The 20,238-nt window shown below is 38.6% G+C and overlaps 2 protein-coding genes across 4 annotated transcripts in view; one reads left to right on the top strand and one right to left on the bottom strand.

Annotated features, from left to right (window-relative positions):
* The window catches only part of bub1 (BUB1 mitotic checkpoint serine/threonine kinase), a 29,442-nt gene extending 27,590 nt beyond the window's left edge, over nt 1-1,852 (top strand). For all 3 annotated transcript variants that reach the window (XM_042333614.1, XM_042333613.1, XM_042333615.1), the window contains 2 exons: nt 416-522; nt 1,490-1,852. In XM_042333614.1, the coding sequence (XP_042189548.1) occupies nt 416-522; nt 1,490-1,685 (303 nt within the window). In that variant the 3' untranslated portion in view covers nt 1,686-1,852. The remainder of the gene's footprint in view (nt 1-415; nt 523-1,489) is intronic.
* Nucleotides 1,853-4,056: 2,204 nt separating this feature from the next.
* The window catches only part of tpcn3 (two pore segment channel 3), a 31,821-nt gene continuing 15,639 nt past the window's right edge, over nt 4,057-20,238 (bottom strand). The window contains exons 7-19 of the mRNA XM_042333110.1: nt 18,698-18,799; nt 17,552-17,678; nt 15,787-15,988; nt 14,905-15,049; nt 13,598-13,783; nt 13,449-13,513; nt 10,305-10,392; nt 7,878-7,947; nt 7,412-7,631; nt 5,908-5,998; nt 5,687-5,800; nt 5,498-5,607; nt 4,057-4,444 (exon numbers count right to left, since the gene is read on the bottom strand). Coding sequence (XP_042189044.1) covers nt 4,299-4,444; nt 5,498-5,607; nt 5,687-5,800; nt 5,908-5,998; nt 7,412-7,631; nt 7,878-7,947; nt 10,305-10,392; nt 13,449-13,513; nt 13,598-13,783; nt 14,905-15,049; nt 15,787-15,988; nt 17,552-17,678; nt 18,698-18,799 — 1,666 coding nt within the window. The 3' untranslated portion in view covers nt 4,057-4,298. The remainder of the gene's footprint in view (nt 4,445-5,497; nt 5,608-5,686; nt 5,801-5,907; nt 5,999-7,411; nt 7,632-7,877; nt 7,948-10,304; nt 10,393-13,448; nt 13,514-13,597; nt 13,784-14,904; nt 15,050-15,786; nt 15,989-17,551; nt 17,679-18,697; nt 18,800-20,238) is intronic.

Here is a 20,238-nt window from a genome sequence, read left to right as displayed (position 1 = left end):
CCACCCTGGTCTTCTTAGCCCAGGGCATGCAGCACAACGCCATAACAGGCTACAACACCACGAGTTAGTGACCTGGATTAACTCCCCATCTGATTTCACTGCCTTATGACTCTGGAATGTAATGCTGCCAAATTGACTATGGATTCTATTCCCTGAAAGATTCAGTCAGTTAGCAGTACATTGCCACTGAATATGTGTGTTGTGGATGTCTCATTTGTTGTATCCACTATAATTGAATCATTTCATCGTATTTAGGTAAATTTAGATTCGATAAACTGCTTGCTCAATGTAATTTGGATTATATCTATGTTATTTCTTTCATGTTCAGATCATTTTCAAAACCATTCTTCAAAATCTTCAGCTGAATTATATGATAGTTTGCGCTATAACAAACGTTCTATGTTGTGTATTTTAGACAGATTACTTTGGAATAGCAGCGACGATTCACTGCATGTTATTTGGTACATACATGAAATTAAAGAAGGAGCAAGGTATCTGGAAGGTCAACACGACATTTAAAAGGTCAGATTTTTTTAAATTGTGAAGCTTCATTTATGGAAGAAATTGCACTCAGTAAAATGTACATTGATCACGACATATGATCTACCTGGTGTGGGTGTCATCCTGCAATTGCCACTGCATGTTGCTTCCTCGAGCTGATAACTACAGTATTCAAGAGCCAACTGCACCAAAACATTTCAGCATTTAGTGGATGGGCTGAATCACAAGTTTCCTCCATGCCTGTGATTACAATGTCGGTCCTGGCATTTACTGGCATTTTTTCCAAAATACTGGTACTTGAATTTTAATTATTTGAATCAGTAATTAAACAATTTTCTGCTCACGGTATTCAAACAATCTGAGTCAAAGTGGATATCTCTGGCTACTGTGAAGGGCAGCAAGCATGGTGAGGCTGCTCAGCATGGCGTTGGCATGCGCCAGGAGAGTGAATTGGCAGAATTTTTTTTTTTTTTTTGGTGTTGTGCCCAGTCCGGCCGGGTCCAAATTCTGGTAAGTCAGGGGTTTACTGTGTTCATATAGGAAAGATTTTGTAACAATTAAGCAATTGCAGGTTGATTTACTAGGATGATACCTAGGGTAAATGGATACAGTCATCAAGAAAGATTGGACAGAGCTTTTCTTTCTGCAGGTGAGATGGGACCTGAATGAGGTGTTTGAATTATTGAAAAGATTCAATAAGGTAGACATTAAGAGGTTGTTTCCCCTCGGTGAATCTAAAACAATATAACGTAAATATAAGATGGGTCTAAATGAGAGTTGAGGAATAATAAACACATGTGCTGAGAATGTGAATCTCACTGCTGGAAGCTATGATTTGATCAGCATATTTGCAACATATTTAAGAGGAAATGTGATGCGTGCGCGAGGTAATTAGGAGGGCTGAGCATGAGTGTATCTCCTACAGCATAGAAGTTGAATGACCTGTTTCCATGCTGCACAGCCTGTATAATTTTATTTGTTTTTTCAGAAGTCATCATACAGAAATGTGGAACAATTTCTTCAACACCTTGCTGTATGTGCCCAGCTGCCAGGCTTTGCCATCACTTCGAACACTTCGAGAGGAACTTGTATCCCTGTTCCAGGAACAGTACAGAAACAAGCTTAGGTCACTTCGAAACAGACTGATGGTTCTTTTAATTGAAAATAAGCGGTCACAAAAATGAATGTAAATTGGAAAGCTGTCCATAATTCAGATCCTTGTATGTATAGTGTACAGTCTTTTGGAAGAATGTCATTTCTGTTGTGCTTAACCATTGCTAAATATCTACTGCCTTTCATTTGTATTGCATATAATGGTAAATTAAATTTGCTGTCCTAAATTCTCTGCTCCACCAAAGTTGTGCTGTTTATTCCATACATATTTGCCAAGCATTGTTTTGTAACTTGCCAGAAAGAACTTATTTGGTACTAAAGATTATTTCTGATGTTCTTTCTTTTAATATGAATTATATTTAAGTGTTATTTTGTCCTAACTATAGTTCATATTAACTAGGTGTAGCCATCAGATTGGCTGCAGATGGCAGTGTTGGCATTAGGTTTATTTAGGTTAGTGCTACCAATAGACTGGAGGAAATATTATTTAAGCCTTTATGCTTTTTAATTGTGATACAAATTGCTTCCACCATTATCCCCCAATTTGTTCAATATTGCAAAACTCTAAATTATTTTTCAAGACACAAAGTCGAAAAGACTAATTGTGCCCAGTGTTGCACGCTTCAACCAAAAAATTGTGAGATTGAATAATTTAACAAATTGTCCTGCTCGCTGAGCTGATCTATCTGTGTGCTTCAAATAGAGCAGTTACCTGGAGGCTTAAGGGTGAAGCTCACTCCAGTAAGCTATGAAGCTCATTTGTGGCTTTGAAGAAGCTCAATTCAAGAGAAGTTTCTAGTATGCAAATGGCTACATTCTCAAGTCAACTTAGGCTTCTGTGAGAAAAGCTATTGACTCCCGAGGTTGTGGAAACTCCCCAGTTGCAGCATTGGTGAGAAATTGTCAAATCTGTTTATCATCTGCAAAACATTGTTTACTTTAAATTAGCTGAACATTTTAAGATTAAGAAGTTTTCCAAATCCATAGATCTGTGTGCTGTATTCTGTATTTCATTGCTCTTTTGTGTAAATAAACATTTGATGCAATTGAAAAAGCCTTTAACAGGTCTATCTATACAATCTTCACTTCTAGTACAGAGAATCGATGTGAATTGCACTCATAAGCTTCAATGTAAGGGATGTTTGAAAGGCAGAATTGTATTTTAAGAAAGAAGGGGGTAAAATTGCAGTATTTTTGTGTAAATGAGGTTAAAGGTGCTTTGCCTACTATCTCAACCCAAGCACTGCCATGGTGTGGCTAGGCTCCTCTCAGCTGGAACCTCCTCCCTCAACTACAGCTTGTCCCTGATAGTTGATGACCAGGAACACACAGTGCTCCTAAAGCAGTCCTCAGGAGTCATCTTGCATCTCAAAAGTCTTAGTTCAGATTGTAGAGTGCTATTGATCCTCACATAGTACTTTTCAATTTTATTCACTTAATTCCTTGATTTTGCCTTTTCCACATGGCTTGTACAATTACACTTCAGTGTCTGAAAGTATTGCTACATAAGGCAACAGATTCATTTTCACACAACCTATAAAGTGCTAGTTTTAATTTACACCATTCAGTGGTGGTCAAACCTAGAGGGTGTAATAGTTCCAATGCACCACCTGCCATAATGGATTAAGATGAAACAGCCTGGAGCACCAGATTCAGCTAATTTGTAAAATATTCACAGAAGGAAGTGCAATTTGAGATGCTATTAGGAGCCTGGTTCAGGTAGCATAGCACTCTTGCCACTAGGTCAGACAGTTGTGGGTTCAAGCTGGGGCTTCAGTTTGCAATCTAGATTGACACTGCTCAGAAGAGGAGAGCACAGCATTAGCAGAGGTGCCACCTGTAAATGAGAATTTAAACTGTCTGCCTGTTTGGGTAGACGTTAAAATAAAAAAAATCTATCAGCTAGTTGACAGACATCTGGCTTCAGTGTAGTTGGGGGACCTTTCCAGGCAACAATTTGCATTTATAGAATCGTAGAATTTTACAGCAATTACAGATAAGCATTCTAATAATTAAGTTAAATTAGTTAAGGGATAGAAATCTACTAAAGCAAAAGTTAGTAATTGATATTTTTTAATCAATATTTTCCTAGTTTGGTACATGAAACAGCAATTTTAAATATTTTTGCTGCATTTATAATAAAAATAATAATCCTTGCATTTGATACAGCGCTTTTCGTGTCTTCTCAACGTCTCAAAGCACTTCACAGAATAGACTAAAGTGAATTGACTGTATATTTGTGGGCGAAACGCAGCAGCCAATTGCGCACAGCAGTGTCCCACAAACAGTTGTGGATTGAAAATGACCAATTTATTATTGGTTTTGGAGGGATTATTATTAGGCTCTGTGTGGAGTAAGGAAACTTGTCCAAGGTTTCGCCCTCTGCCTGGAATTGAACTCAGGTCTCTCACTTGCAAAGCGAGTGCTCTAACCACTGAGCTACAGGACTCCACATTTATTGAAGTATATGAATTTCTTTTTACAATAGAAAATATACAATCGTCAAAAAAGTAAGATAATCCCTTTGAAGTGCAATTTCTCAGTACAATCCATTAGCTTTCAAGAAATAGTACTGTACAAATAAAATGCCAGATAGGTGAAAAGGCAGCCCATTTCTCCTGTATAGAAACTAGCTAAATTGATACATTAATATGGAATGCTTCTATAATTACAGTAAGAAAAAGCTATGCAACACTATAAAAAGTAGGCCGCTGTGGCACCATGTCATCTGGTGAAAACTCCTCAATCTCTTCCAGCGTTGGCAGCTGATCCTTTGGTTTCAGCTCCGCCTCAAACATATGCTGTAACAAAGTATCAACAGTCTTGTACCCTGCAACAAAGGACAGTTTGTTATCTGCCTACTCCAGATCATAAGCTCTGAACAAGAGTCATCATCAATAAATACAGTAATGACTTGTGTAAAACTCTCTTCTCCCATATGCAAATGCTGAAGCAGAAGCAACAACAACTTGCACTTACATAGCACTTTTCATGTACCAAGGTGCAGGACAATTCAGGGTTTGCACCCGAGCTGTGGGTTGGATTCAAGAAGGTTGGGGAATGGGAAAAAGATCATCAAAAGCACAGTCAAAGAGGAAGGTCTTGAGATGGGCCTTGAAGGAGGGGAGAGGTGAAGAGACTCTAGGATAGAGTTCCAGAGAGTGGGGACAGATAGGCTGAACCACTTGCTAGTGGGGTGGGCGGAGAAAAACGTGAAACACGCCAATGCATGTTGAGTAGAGGGCGCGGCTGGATTGGTTGGTTTCAATAAGGTTAGATTTAGGGTGGGGGCAAGACCATGGAGGGATTTAAAAGCATTGTTGTAGTCTAGAGTCGGCGTGATAACTACAAGATCTGAAATGCAGTCGCCTGGTTGGAGCAGTAGCACTGGAGAGAGGCATTCACGAGAATTGCAGCCAGTTCAGTTTTTATTGAAAAATTGCATTGATTTGTGAGTTGGATCTCTGGGATCTGCGTGCAGCAATGTAGACCTATGCAATTATTATACATCTTTTCAAAACATTTGTGAAATCAATAGGTTTAATTTTGAACAGGAAGAAAAATAGTTACAAGATTAAGATTTATGTTTGCTCAGTAACAATTCTCTTGCTCCAAATATGAGCTAATAGATTAAAAGTCCCTGAGCGACAAGTCCTTTCTATCCATCACATCTGTTAGCTGAATGTCACCATTTCTCTACTGACTAAAAGAGCAGCATTAACAGACCAGCTCATTCCTCCTGCTCCTCGGACAAAGTGGTGATAAAATGAGGTGGGAACAACATCCAAAGCTTCTGGTACATAAAAACCTTTATGCAAAGAATAATTAATAGATTTAATAAACTACTTTTTTCAACTCGTAATGTAACAAAATGAATACTCACTGATCGAAGCTATTTTGAACTTCAGTCTGGTTTCTAGCTTTGTGTCATCGATACTAGAATAATTTTCATTCATCTCTGTAACATCAACTAACTGTCCATCCGGTTGATCTCTGAAACGCAACAGATGCAGAAGGTTTAACATGAGTTACATTGTTGACGATCATAATCTCTGAGCCCTGGTTTACTTACTCGCAAAACCCCATCCCCAACTCCTGAATTTTCTTCTCAAGCGCAGTTTCTACTGCACTCCTGGCCAGTGAGTGCTCCACAAAGAAAGCTTCCAAGACAAATGCTATGAAGATACTTTCAAAGAGGGAGAGGATTAATGCAGCTACATCAATTACTTCACTCCCACACCACCACCCCCACACAGGTTTAGATCATTCTAAAACTCATCATATTAAACTTACTTGATAAATATAATGACGACCACAACGTGAAATATAACAAAGTAGATCCTTGTAATTAAGTGAGTTACCGCCACAAATCCAGTTGCAATAAGTATTTATATAGTCAAGGAACAATGAAACAAAATCTATCCTGGATTAGAAAAGGTGTTATGACTCAAAGATGCAACAAAACAAAATTACATTTGTACAGTGCCACTGACCCAGGCTGGGCTACAGTTTCACAAACACCAGCAGCCTTTGGTCGCTATCCCTTTAGCTGTTCTTCATCTGCGAGCCTAGACTACAAATGTTAGCAGCAATCCTTCCTCAGAAGCCATCACAGCCAAGCCTGTTGTTACAATATCAACAAACATATATGCATCCAGCAGGAATCACTGCATAACAGTCCACAGCCGGAATGCTAACTGTGTTTCTCTCCTTAGCTTAGGGTTACTAAGGCTAACTGTGGATCCTAAACTGACATCTAATAGATAATAATAATCCTTGCATTTGAAAAGGCGCCTTATCACGTATTCAAGACGTCTCAAAGCGCTTCACAGAATATACTGTGAAGTGAATTGACTATATTTTGTGGACAAAATGCGTCAGCCGATTGCACACAGCAGTGTCCCACAAACAGTTGTGGATTGAGTGACCAAATTCTTTTTATTTATTTTGAAGGAATTATTACCCCTGGAGAAGTGATTCATCAATCGATTAATAACCGGGTTCCCAGTTACTGCTAGTTAAACAGAGGTGTGTGGAGTAAGGAAACTTTCCCAAAGTTTTGCCCTGCTGGGAATCAAACCCACTTGTGAGGCAAGTGCTCTAACCACCAGGCTACCGGACTCCAGAATAGAATAGAATTTCATATAGGGTCATTAATGTGGAAACATCTCAAAACACGTAAAGAGTAATTACTGTTCGATGTAGGGACTCTGTTTGTGGGCTAACATAGCAGCTAATTTGCAAACACCAATGTCTCTCAGTGAGATGAATGGCATTGATTTGCATGAGGCCAGGTTGCTGGGAGAAACTCCTGTTTGTTTTCAAATCATGCCATGGGTTCTTTAACATCTACCTGAAAGACAAATGGAAACTTGGTTTAATACTCTCTCACACTGCACTAAAGTGTCAACCTAGAATATAATCTTTAACCCACAAATTTCTGACAGAAAATGTGAGCACTACCAACTGAGGCAAGCTGACATTGATTGATGTTGTGCCAGCAAACAAATCACAAGCCAAGGACCAGACACACAATCTTTGGGCCTGCATGGCTTTATGCCATATGGAATTGCAACGTTATCCAAAATAACCCCATTTAAGACACATCAGGCCCCCCCCCCCACCTTTTCATTAATTCTATTATGTTTTTTGGCTCACTAATTTTTGCCACTGGAGTTCCATTTCTATAAAAAAATATTTTTAAGCAAACCTTCATGCTCAATTTCATTTATCCAGAATTCTAACATTATGCTTCAGAACCAGATTTTCTTTTTATATTTAATATCAAAAAGGATATTATGCCATTGATTCACAACGGTCAATTCAACCAGCAAAATGAATGAGTGAATAATATTGTTGAAGTTGTTCTTGCAGTATCCATCAGCAGCAAACTGAGTGCCTTTCAGTGCTGGATTTCCACAATAATTAGCTGCAGGGTCACTGGAATTGGATCCATAAAATCGAATTCTACCTTTGAATGCCTCCATTCCAATTATTGCAAATGTATAGTACACAATCTGAAGAGAATAAATCCCAGTCAGTTTTTTTCCATATGACAATATATTTTTTCCATCGAGCAACATGTTAGGTGCAAAATCAAATGGGATTGTTTAAAAGGAAGAAAGATAGTTGGGTAGTAAAGGTATTAAAGGATATGGGAATTAAAGATCTGCCGTAATCTTCCAACAAATAATTATCTAATACATATAATAATTCCTACTCAGGTTCCTCAGTTACAAAACAATTCACCAGTTACTACTCACCACAGTAAGCATCGCATATGTTAGCATTGTAGGGAGAAGATTCAACAGTGTATTGAGAAGAATTCGGAACCTGGATTTTAAAAGAATAAAGAGATCACTTTGATGGACGAGCCCACAAACCAAATACAAACAGACTTATTATTTAACGCTCCGATGGAACATTCAGGTAGATAAGCAGAACTATAGAATGCATAAATCTCACAATTCAATCCAGGCAATTATTTTCTGCACAAATATTGAAGGTTCCAGCCTGACTCAGTTGATAGCCTTTTGCCTCAGAGTAAGAAGATTGTGGATTCAAGACCCAATTTGTGATTTTGAACTCATGGTAGAGGGTGATAGTCCAGTGCAGTGCTGTCCAAGGTCCTGTCTGCATGTTCAGGTCAACAGGGAGCCAAGGGGGGCTGCGGAAAGATGCCTGACGGGACTCTAGGATGGAGTGGAGACAACTAGGCTGAAAGCCCGATCAATGCTGGTGGGAGGGGTGTGAAGCAGTCAACCAAACAGAGGGAGCAGTTTGAGAATGTTGCAGAGGTAAGGTGAGACCACACCATATTGGAATAAAACCCTAGCTACACACACATCAGGTCTCGGAGGAGCTCTACATTATCTGAGGGGTTATCATTTAGATACAATGTTAAATCAAAGTTCTGTTGGCTGCTTTTTTGAAAAGAGAAGTGCATTTTTCTCAATGTTCTGGCCAACAATCCTCCAGACAAAAATCATTCATCTCAGGCTTGAGAAACCTTATAAGATGGCTGCTACACTCACTTAGGAACAATAATTACTGTAAAGCATTTTGAGAGTGACCTGATAATGCACTATTGAAATGCAAAATGTATGTTTTTTTCATTTTATACTAATCCCTAGATATTGAATCTCATTCCCAATCAGATGTACCTAATTTTGCCACGTTTGAATTGCATTTTTGGAGGTTCTGGCTTGTTTTGATCACAGTCTCAATTGAGGCTTGCTATTTGTACATTCCTCTTCTGTTTTAATTAGCCCAATTATAGCTACATCCTCTCTGCTTAAAAGATTTGGATCATGAACTGATCACCACACAGAACAAGACTACAATCTCTTTTTGTTACTTAAAAGTCTTAATTCCCTGCAATTCTACTCACTTTTCCGAGCGACTTGAATTGCCTGCTCCATGGATTCAGCAGCTTAATTAAAGCTCAAGAGTTTTTAATTTGGTCTCTGAACTCAAGACAGCAGATAAATAAATCAAGCCTCAAAAATGCAATTCAAACTATTGATGTTCAGCAAAGTGATATGTCTTTAACATGATTGTTGTTTTTATGATTCTAAAGGGGCAAGACAACATAGATCATGCCAGGCTGTTTCAACTTGTCCAGAATAATAAAACCAGAGGATACGGCCTGTGATTGAAGGGCAGGAAATTCAGAATAAATCTACGCAAACACTATTTCAGTGAGCGAATAGTGAACCTGTGGAACAGGCTCCCTAGGGAGATGGTTGAAGCAGGAAGTGTTGATTCTTTCAAACACAGATTAGATAGTTTTCTTTTATCAAATAACATTATCGGATGTAGTTTTGTGGAGTCCTGTAGCTCAATGGTTAGAGCACTTGCCTCGCAAGCGAGAGACCTGAATTCAATTCCCGACATTGCGAAACCTCTGGGCAAGTTTCCTTACTCCACATGCCTGATAATAATCCCTCAAGAAAAAATTAATAAATTTGGTCACTCAATCCACGACTGTTTGTGGGACACTGCTGTGCGAAGTTGGCTACCCTGTTTCACCCACAAAATATACAGTCAATTCGCTTGACAGTATATTCTGTGAAGTGCTTTGAAATGTCTAGTAGACATGAAAAGCGCTATATCAAATGCAAGGATTATTATTATTAAATAGGTAGTTTGGGACATATGTGCATGCGACTGCTAGGAAGGTGGAAGGCGAACTAGATGGATCTTGTTTTTTTTCTTTGTCTAGCATTTCTTATGCTCTCATGTTAATGTCTCGTCTGGAAGATAGTACCCTCAGACAATGCCGTACTTCCCCATTACTGAACTAAGAGGCAACCTAGACTCAGCTCAAATCCCTATGTGTGAGAAGAAAGTTCTGGAGAGTAAAATAATGGATTACTAAGTGAGATATCTGGGGTCTTTCAATAATATAAAATTGACACAGAACAGAGGCTTGAGATACCATGCTTTAATTCCACTATTAGTGGCAGAACAGTTCCCCATCCATTCTGAAACAAACGTAACTTGTTGTTGTCTAAAGAAATACAAGCGTTAAGTTGATAGCCTCATCTATTACAGTAACAAATCAAGCATCAACCCTGAAAAATGTCAATATCTACAGATATCAATCATTCCCCTGGCATGTAACACTACTTATGAAATGTTGTAAATTTCAGGCGATTTGTTGAAAAAGTCTGAATTTCAGTTTTTACCTGTAGAAGCTGTCAATAATCCTGACTGTTCGAAGGATTCTCAAGATAAACACAATATCCAAGATCTGCTGATTGGAATATCCATTCGCTGAAAGACGAGACTACATTAAATATGCTGCTGTGAACTAGGTATCTCAAATGTAGCACATGCAATGGTGTGAACAGCCCTAGACTCTAAATTATGGTATCATTATGTGGACAACACTGCATTTCAGAAAAGGTGGTCTTAAAATTATTGAGTGGTTAACAGTACACAATCCAAAAGATAGTTCACTGTATGATAAAGGTTACCTGGATTTACATTGGCGAACTGAGCTCTCCCAGAACAAGCAACAATGCCCATTATCTCAAAAAATAAGTTACCGAAGTTGCCATGACCTCACCCAGACAAAATCCCTACTCAACCTATCAATTTGCATATATTGTTACACTACAAATGATCCCCTCCCCCTCTCACTTTAAGAAACATTCCCCTATATTTACTCTTAAGTGAATTTGGCTGAAACTACACAGTAAAACAGACTGCTACAACATTTCGCTCACTCAGAAAACCATAGAAATCTCTCACACAGCTATCTGCCTTAGTCTATTAACCAAACCATTCTCTGCAATTACACTAAACACAATTATATTGATTATAATCAGTGAATTACTGTCATTTAGCCACCTTGAGCCCGACTAATAGGGCTTGGAAACACATACTTTATTGCAGAAGATAAAGCTTGAATTTCCACCAGTCCAGATCCACTACTTTGAGCCAGCATTGTAATTCTGCACTTTGACCCTTTACAGGACTCAACAATCACATTTATACAGCTATCTTCCTTTTTCCACAGTAAAACAAGCAACTGATTCATTTTTCATCTCCAGAGTGAGATGACAACAATTGGCTCCTCACCCCTAATCAGTATTTTGCTGCTGTTGCTTTTTGGTTTCCTGATCAACAAACCCATAACTAAAAAAAATTATTTGGAAGGACAAAACCTCCTGCCGCTAACCCAAGCGTACGTGAAGCAGGTTTAACTTTATGGAAATCTTTGAGCAATGTTGGGTTCAGCAATAAGGGTCACGCAGGTGAATGACCCTGCAGAAACCTTTAAGCACATGTGCCTCCAGAAGACTCCCAAGCCGGTGTTTTTTCAATTCAGAACAGTTTTCTGCATGTGGTGCTTCAGCTACCCTCAAGAAAACACTTGTGACCTGTTTGCAGATTCTCTCTATTATTTCCTTCACATCAAGTGAGTTTGTGCTAGCCAATCCTTAAGGAAGTGGCAGCTTTTTATTAATACATTACAAATTTACATTTATATAACACCTTCCATGTCAGGAGGATGTCCCAACAGTCCTGTCACAATACTAACTACACAGCAACAAGGGACACAAGGCAGAAGGCATACCTATTGAATCAGATGTTTTATAACTTTATTTTTGGATGAGTGCCAACGGTTTGCAGCTGAATGTTAACAAGACAGAAGCTATCCTGCTTCCCATCAACATAATCTCATCTGCTGCTCCAATCTCCTTAACCTCCCCAGCCTCTCCCTCAGACGTACTGAACCTGTGCGTAACCTGGCATAAGGGTCGATTCCCATCTGTCCTTCCCACCCCACGTCCGGTCCCTGACCAGGACCACTTTTCTCCACCAACAGTACATTGCCCACCTCCGACCATACCTCACACCCAACACAGCCAAAGCCCTTGCCCATCTTTTCATCACTTTCTGTCTTGACGATTCTGATACATTCCTCGCCGGTCTTCCCAGCTCCACCATTCATAAAATCCAATTGATTCAAAACTTCACCACCCATATCCACGCCTGTACCAAACTTGGCATCTCCATTACCCCAGTCTTAGAGTGTCCTTGGACACCTTTCCAATGTGAAGGATGCTACACAAGTGTAATTTGTTGTCGTCTTTGCCAGGCTCCCATAGCTCCCTATTATAGAATGGATCAATTTCAAGATCATCACACTTGCATACAAAAATCACTTTGTGCCTTAGCACCTCCCTGATCTGCTTTCACCCCATTCCTCTGTCCATTTTGCTTAGCTGGCTCTGGCCTCTTGCACAACTTCATCCCCTCTGCTCCACCAGCTAAGCAAAACGATGGCTGTGCTTTCAGCCATTACACCCTGAAACTATGAAACTCTCTGCCTCAATCCGTCTGCCTTGCTCATCTTCAGATTGTAACTGAAGACCTTCTTCTTCGATCATGCCTATAGTCATCTCCTTCTGTTTCCCCAGCTCAACGTCAAACTCTGCCACTGCTAAGTGCTCCAAGATGCTAGCCTGTTTGAAGGAAGGTGCATGAATGCAAGTTGTTGCTCTGCACATTTAGCAATCAAGTAGTAAATCACTGCTCTGCTATCCACTACTAGTTGACTCAGATTTTCAAAGGTTTACTATTTCAGAAACCATAAGGCACCACGAAGGACAGAAGAATTAACAAAAACTTTCAGAAATATTATGCAAGCAATGTAAATGTTTTGATTGCATTATGTTGCATTATTTAATGCAGGAATGGCCAACATGGGTACTGGGTGACTATTTTACACATTGCAGCTCTCAAGTTGGCCATCTCTGATTTAATTCATCACTGAGGTAAAACTTATTTGCAGAAGTGCATATAAAATAATTGAAAATGAATAACAAAATGCATCTATTTGCAAAGCAATATTCAACACTAAATCAATAATGTTCAACTATCAGAGCCACATGCACCAGTGTCACGGCTGCTCTGACTGGAGTATATTTCTAATGGGCTCACTTCAGTGCACCATCAGCCAAGTGCTGTACACCAGCGACTAACCCCAGGGTGCACTAACCATTGGAAATCCAAAACACCAATCCAACAAAAGCGGTGTCTGATTACTGAAATTGTGGGTATGTGTAACACTGATGCATGTGTAACAAAATTCGCACATAATCACATGGCACAGGTAAATGCAGCACATTGCTGACATTAGCAAGAATACATTTGCACGTGAAGGGACAATGCTGAAAAAGCTAAAAATTTGGCCAGGATTTGTGAAGGAAGGAAACTTAAATTACCTTTAATGTGAAACAGATCAGGATTTTGATGGAGGGGGAAAGAGAGAATAGAAAGATAGTCACCATTCAATCAAATCAGCAGGCAATGCTTACCTGATTTGAGCGCAGTATTGATTACAGTGCCCAACAAAGCTGCAAGTACTATTATAGTATCATACCTGGAGAGTAAAAATAAATGTTAACATCTGCTTAAATTATTCCTAAACTGAAACAGGAAGAGAACAAATATGAAAAAAAATTACCAATTCCAAAACTGATTCTTCGCAAAATATACTCTGGGTTCGTATGTGTATAGTTTGAGCATGATTTCAATCAAGTAGAGTGTCAAAAAGACCCACTCTGCCTCAGATATGTAAGGGTTGGCCTCATCACCACAAATGAAGATAGTATTCACGACAATGATAAAATCATACATGTACCGAAACCCCTGCAGGAGAAAAATATGCAGTAAGCAACACATTAACAGAATCTTATATCATGATCTATCAAGACTAGTGACAAACCAAAAGACTAGCATAGTCAATGCGATAAAGCGCTACATCAAATGCAAGGATTATTATACTATAACTAAATAACGCACAGAAACAGAAATCACTGTTGCATCAGGCCCACTGAGCCACAATTAATTCAGGGTAGAAAGTGAAGTTGTTACTGTATTTGTATAAAGTCAGCAGCTTTAATACATTGAAGAGTATAAATTGATAAAATCAATAACCAATATAGCACAAGTCATAGAGTCTAGGACACAGATTGGTTTCCACGTCTAAGCTTGATGACTTCTGCTGGGCACTACAATTCACTTCAGGAACATTGGCAGGGAAGAAGAAATATTCAGCCAGGATTTCCACTCGATTACTATCCAATACTGTAATGCTTAAGAACAAGAACAGAAATCCTGACTGATTCCCCCTCCTCTCCAACCTAGAGATTCTGAGGACAAGTAGAGCCTATCTCACAAGTTTCATGATTTGAGTTGTTTTATGCCGACAGTCAATGCTCAACAACAGTCACACTGAAGTGTTATTTTTTTTAAACATCAGCCAGGCTTCTCATATATGAGGAACCCATCATCGTGCTTAAGAACATTAGGTCACTACTCAGAGACAATCAAGAAATAAGTGTTTTAATCACTGTGGAGTTCTGTAGCTTTGTAATTAGATCACTCGCCTCCCAAGCAAGAGGGCCTGGGTTTGAGTCCTGGCAGGGTGAAACGTTGGGAAAGTTTCCTTACTCCAAATGCCTCTGTTTACCTAGCAGTAAGTAAGAACCCGGTTGTTAGTCGATTGGCGGATCACTTTTCCGGGGGTAATAATTCCTTCAAAATAAATTTTAAAAAATTTGGTCACTGAATCCACAACTGTTTGTGGGATACTGCGTTTTGCCCACAAAATATACAGCCAATTCACTTTACAGTTTATTCTGTGAAGCGCTTTGAGATGTCTCAAAGACATGATAAGGCACTATATCAAATGCAAGAATTATTATTAGTTAAAACACAGGAGCATTATAGAACGTTTATAACTTTGAAAGCCTACAGCGTTGCACATACCTGTGCTTGACCATTCTGCGTATGAACTGGCTGACTGCCGAAGTGTATATACTTGGCATGCGCACCTCAAGTGGATGAATTCTTTCCTTCATTTGAACAACTTGAATATTTAGAAGATCCGCTAACTGGATGAAAGCTTCTTGTCCTGTGTAAGATAATGATGCAAGTTTGCAAGTTACTTAGGATTCAAACACACACGAAAAAGCTTGAGTCGTCAAATACAGAGATAGCAAATTTAATTGGATACCATGATACTGGATTTATTTAAGAAACAGATTGAAGCTGCAATGTGAAATGGGAGGACTGAGATTTTGAAAGAATGTGAACAAGAAGATTGTAGGATCTTCTTCACCCAAATTTCCTTTGTGATTAAACAAAATGCTGAGGGTCCACATTTTGTGTTCGTAGGTTACTCTGCTGTAATACAAGTTAGTTCATTTTTTTTAGCCACGTTAAGTTAGAAGAATGAATATTTCAATTAAATTAGACTCTTTTTACAAAAAAGGCTTCAGATATTCCATAGTCTACAATGGAAGGCATAGAGCTCTTGTTATAACATCAATTTGATATAATGCGAGGACTGAACATTTCCCCTAGGCTAGCAGAAAGAGAGGTCACAAACATTTCCTGGGATCTTCACAGAAGAACATTGAAATGAGATGAAGTTGTGGCCACTATCTTCCCAATCACCAGGGACAATGATAAAAAATTGGACAATTTGCTGGAATTACCCAATATAATTTTACAATTATATAGTAATATTGGGAGGATGACCCAAGGCGAGGTGAAACATCACGGAAAGTGCAATCAAGGAGACATGTTTTGAGGTATAATGGATCTTTTCCGTCCAAAGAAAAACTTGTAATTTGTTTAGTTACACACCAACATAGCCCTTCTGGTCTTCATCGCAAACTCTCCACAGTAGTGCTCGATGGGCACTGGGGATCTCTGGGGCCACTATTCTCACCAGCTGGCTCCAATCTGCTTCCAGAATTATGAACTCGCTTCCATGCTGCACCTTCAGGAGGTTAAATGCTTCAACCATCTTCCTATGCTTCATGAAAACCAATTTTCTTACTTCATTCTGAAAAAAACAATGTGTTTCAGCATCTTGTGTGTTTCATCTTGAAATATGTCTACCGCATATAAACAGACTGTACGATATAAACGCCACTTAAGATGGGAATTTAAAAAAAATCCAATTGCAGTACCAAATGAATCCTGAAGGTCATTTACCACACCATCATTATTACTGTGAAGTCTTTGAGATGTTTCAAAGTTAGGTGTGCAAATTATTTTCAAAGTGTTTTACATTAATTGTAGTCAAGTGTGATGAATTTTTGGAGGTAATCATGGTTGCCATTTGTACCAAAAAGATTTTGATGGATGAAAAAGGATGGGAACTCCCTTAGCATATAGTATAAATATCCATAATAGAAGATAATTATCATCATTATCCTTCCTGCATTTAATGTAGCACCTTTCACATCAGGAGGACGTCTTAAAGTGCTTCACTCTGAAGTGGAGTGTCTGTGTGTTTGTAGGTGAATGTAACTTGATGCAAACTTCCCTAGTAAAATAAGTATAGATTATGAGCTTCTCATTAAATAAATTGGACATTTCCACGACCCCATTTTGTATCCTTTTTTTCTTCAGTTGTTTTTAATTGGCTCATTGTGCCACAATCGATACATGAGAAAGCATGTTTTGAGGTATAATGGATCTTTTCCTGCCAAAGAAAAACTTGTAATTTGTTTAGTTACACACCAACATAGCCCTTCTTGGTCTTCCAAAGCAAGAATTGCAGATCCCAACTATGCAGTTTCCCTTCCTGTCCCTCAAAACTGCAGAACCTTTGACTACCTCTTCATTCTCATGATGTAGTTGTTTAGCACAAATACTAGACTAGTACACAGACTCTCTATGACCACTCACAGTAGCCAAATAGAAAATGAGTGATTTCCTCAAACTCCATTCCTCTGCCTGCCCTCTCTGCTCAGCTATCACAGTCACGCTGCACATTCACCACTCCCTCTGCATCACTCTCGGTGGCAGCCTTCAACCATCACAATCCCAGCCTCTGTCCCTCTGCTTCACAACCTTTTTATCAGTCTTCAAATCCCACCTTAAAATTACCTCTTCGACTGGACCTACAGTCACTTCCCCCCATTCCCCAGCTCAGTGTCCAACTCCGCCACTGTGAAATGCTCCAAGATGTTATCATATGTGAAGGGCACTATGTGCATGCAAGTTTTTGTTGCTGTATTTATAATGAGACTCTTTAGCAGGGAGGGATTAAGAAGGAAAGAGAATGTAAAAAAAAACATATTAGATGCAGAAGTGGAGAAGTTTAATTAAACACTGTCTGCTTTTTGAGGTTAGTGTCAAGCCTTTTTGAATTGTTAGCATTAACGATTCAAAATGGGAACAAGCAGCTTCCAAAGTTGCTGCAGTCTCCAGCTAGATTAGTGAAGTCAACATTTTAAACTCCAACATCCCTGGAAAAGGAAGTTGTTTTCTATTAAAGGAGCACATTCCAGCTCCATTCCAATCTCTGAAGGTCACTTAATATGACTGATTGCCATTCATTACGACATGTGAAACACCTGCATTTTCTGCTGCCTGGAGTTTCCAATTAAGTACATACCTTTAAATGTTTCTTGTAATTATTGTACACAACAGCCAGGAAGACAGACATGAAGGTGTAGGTGTTTATGATTATATAAACAATAAAGAAAATGGAATATCCCCAGCTGACGTTGTATGCTGGCATCCTGAAAAACAAGCACCAAAATAAATACTTAATACAAACCTCACCCAAGCCAAATTAATCCTCAGGTCATTACATGCCATTAGCATTTTGGAAAACAAACAGCAGAATTCTGCTCATCTCTGGCTATTATTTTCAGATGTGCGAAACAGCAGAACAAGATGACCCAAATTTAGACTTGCAAAGGGAAATTACATGACTGACACTGGGAAGTATTTCTCTACCCAGAGTAATTAACAACTGGAAAATATTACCAGGAAGGGTGGTTGTGGCCAGAGTTCTGTAATTGTTTAAGAAACAGCTTAATACTGTAATGGGAGGAGGAGGTATTCTGAAAGGAGGAGATCAAATGGACGAAAGAGCCTTCTTCACCCAAACCAATCTTGTGATATTTTATTGAATGGACAGAATGTCCTCCCAGTGTCTCCCTCTAAAGATCACTGATATTTTCATGAAAGCCTTAAAGCCCAGAGACTGCAAAAATCAAAATTCAGAATCTGAAGCAATATAAAAGTCACGAATAGGATCTCAACCTGCAAGATGGCCTGGGTCCTCATCTGCATTGTGGTTTAATCTGAAACATTCCCAAACTATTTATTGTGCATTGCAAAGCAGCTTAACATAGGGCATTACCAATGTTACACCTAACCAGAAGATAAAAATTATTCTGCTCAGCACAGATCGCTCTCAAGTATAAATGACTCCAAATGTAAACCAAGTAATATTTAGCAGTTCACACTAGGGGTAAAGATTGATTGGATGAACACATTAAGTCTTCGTATTATTATTTTTAAAAAGAATAGTGTACTACAGCGAACTACTAGCTTTTGCAAATTACAACTTTGACATCAGAATAAAACTCAATATACTCTGAAAACAGAATTGGTATAATTTTTAAAAAGAACAAAATCATGCATTTAGCTGTAAATATTTTACCTGAAAAATGCTCTTTAAAAAAAACTCTAGAATGACTTTTTTAAAAATAAGCACAAGTAATAGAAATATTTGTTTGTATGTACATACATCACATCAGGACTATTTGCTGTTGTCACGAGCACATAGAGTTCAAAGAATATATCCAAATAGTTGGTGAAGTAAGGAGCTCCTTTATCTGTAGTTAAATTCCTGTAAAACAAAGTGGAATTGGTGTTCTAGCACAACACATTCTGTGTGAATCTGTGACAATGTCAAAAAATGACAATCCATTCCTGAAGAAATTTGTGGAAATTAAGTTTAACCATCAAAAATAAATGTGCAATAATTAGTTTTTTTAAAGTGTGCAAAAACAAGTCATTTATTTATCCACGTAATGAGGGAGATGCACCCACTCCCTACTAAGCATTGGAGGCAATAATGGTTCCCCAAATTAGATGCAACTGTCTTGTACGACAACTTGGATTTTTATAGCAACCTTCATGCAGGGTAGCGTCTTGGGAGCGCTTAAATCCCCTCACCCTGTGTCCATGGTACTCTTTTTAGCACCCAGATACTAAAAAGTGAAATAAACATCTTGGATTAGCTAGCGTCTGAGGCAGTTTGTCTGCAAACAAATATTTTAATCCTATTAATACCGGAATATCAAACCATTACATTTCATACAGCTGTGATGCTTCAGTCATCAAACTCAATATCAACTACTGAGATCTGAGACCCAATAAGACACTCGAGTGCAGCAGGCTACCAGTGAAGGATTACTATTACTACTACTACTATCACTAAGTACAACTTAAGACAATCTGACAACAGCCACACACCAGTGACAAGATGTGTAATGTGGAGAATAGAGCACTATACACTATCCCCAATAGAAGTGAAATATCATTACTTATATGATCATATTATCCATAGTTTTGAATTGATCCAAAACTTAATGTCTCATTAAATTCATTGTGAACAGCAAGCCCAATAACAGATTCTAAGATATGTATCTCATAAAGCTCTCAAATGAGACATATACATTTACATACAGGGAAACCTTATTATAGGTTGACTAGGTCCAATAACTCAATGGCCACTTCACAAGTGAAGCACAAAAGTGAAGGTCAGCTAGCATGGCCACAGCACACCAGCTCAAGTTTTGATGCAAATTGTTCCTTGGTCTTGGATCTCTCTGGGAGATGCCCAAGGCCTGACCTTCCCTGCTATAAGATACTGGTCAATGCAACATGACACAACTTATCCTCTGACTTTTTCTCCCTTCCTATGGGGAGAGTGTTCATGTCTATTGAACAGACTAGGTCGAGAGGCTTGAGGGCATTCTAACCCAATGTGTTATATAAATACTGATACTTGACAGGGGAGAACTGTATTTGCTTTAAGGATTTTTGGCTGGTTTGACAGATTCTGTGTGTGAATTTAGATATTAATCTACTTCATCATAACCAGATGACAAATCACTAAAAATATTTAAATGGTAAACTAAACTGTACTTGACAGTGATATAAGGTACTCTGACAATAATAATAATAATAATCCTTGCATTTGATATAGCGCTTTTTCACGTCTTCTAGATGTCTCAAAGCGCTTCACAGAATATACTGTAAGGTGAATTGACTGTATATTTG

The sequence above is a fragment of the Callorhinchus milii genome, unplaced genomic scaffold, assembly GCF_018977255.1.
Source record: "Callorhinchus milii isolate IMCB2004 unplaced genomic scaffold, IMCB_Cmil_1.0 Scaffold3, whole genome shotgun sequence".
NCBI classification, from domain to species: domain Eukaryota; kingdom Metazoa; phylum Chordata; class Chondrichthyes; order Chimaeriformes; family Callorhinchidae; genus Callorhinchus; species Callorhinchus milii.
This window is presented reverse-complemented; position numbering and strand designations above follow the sequence as displayed.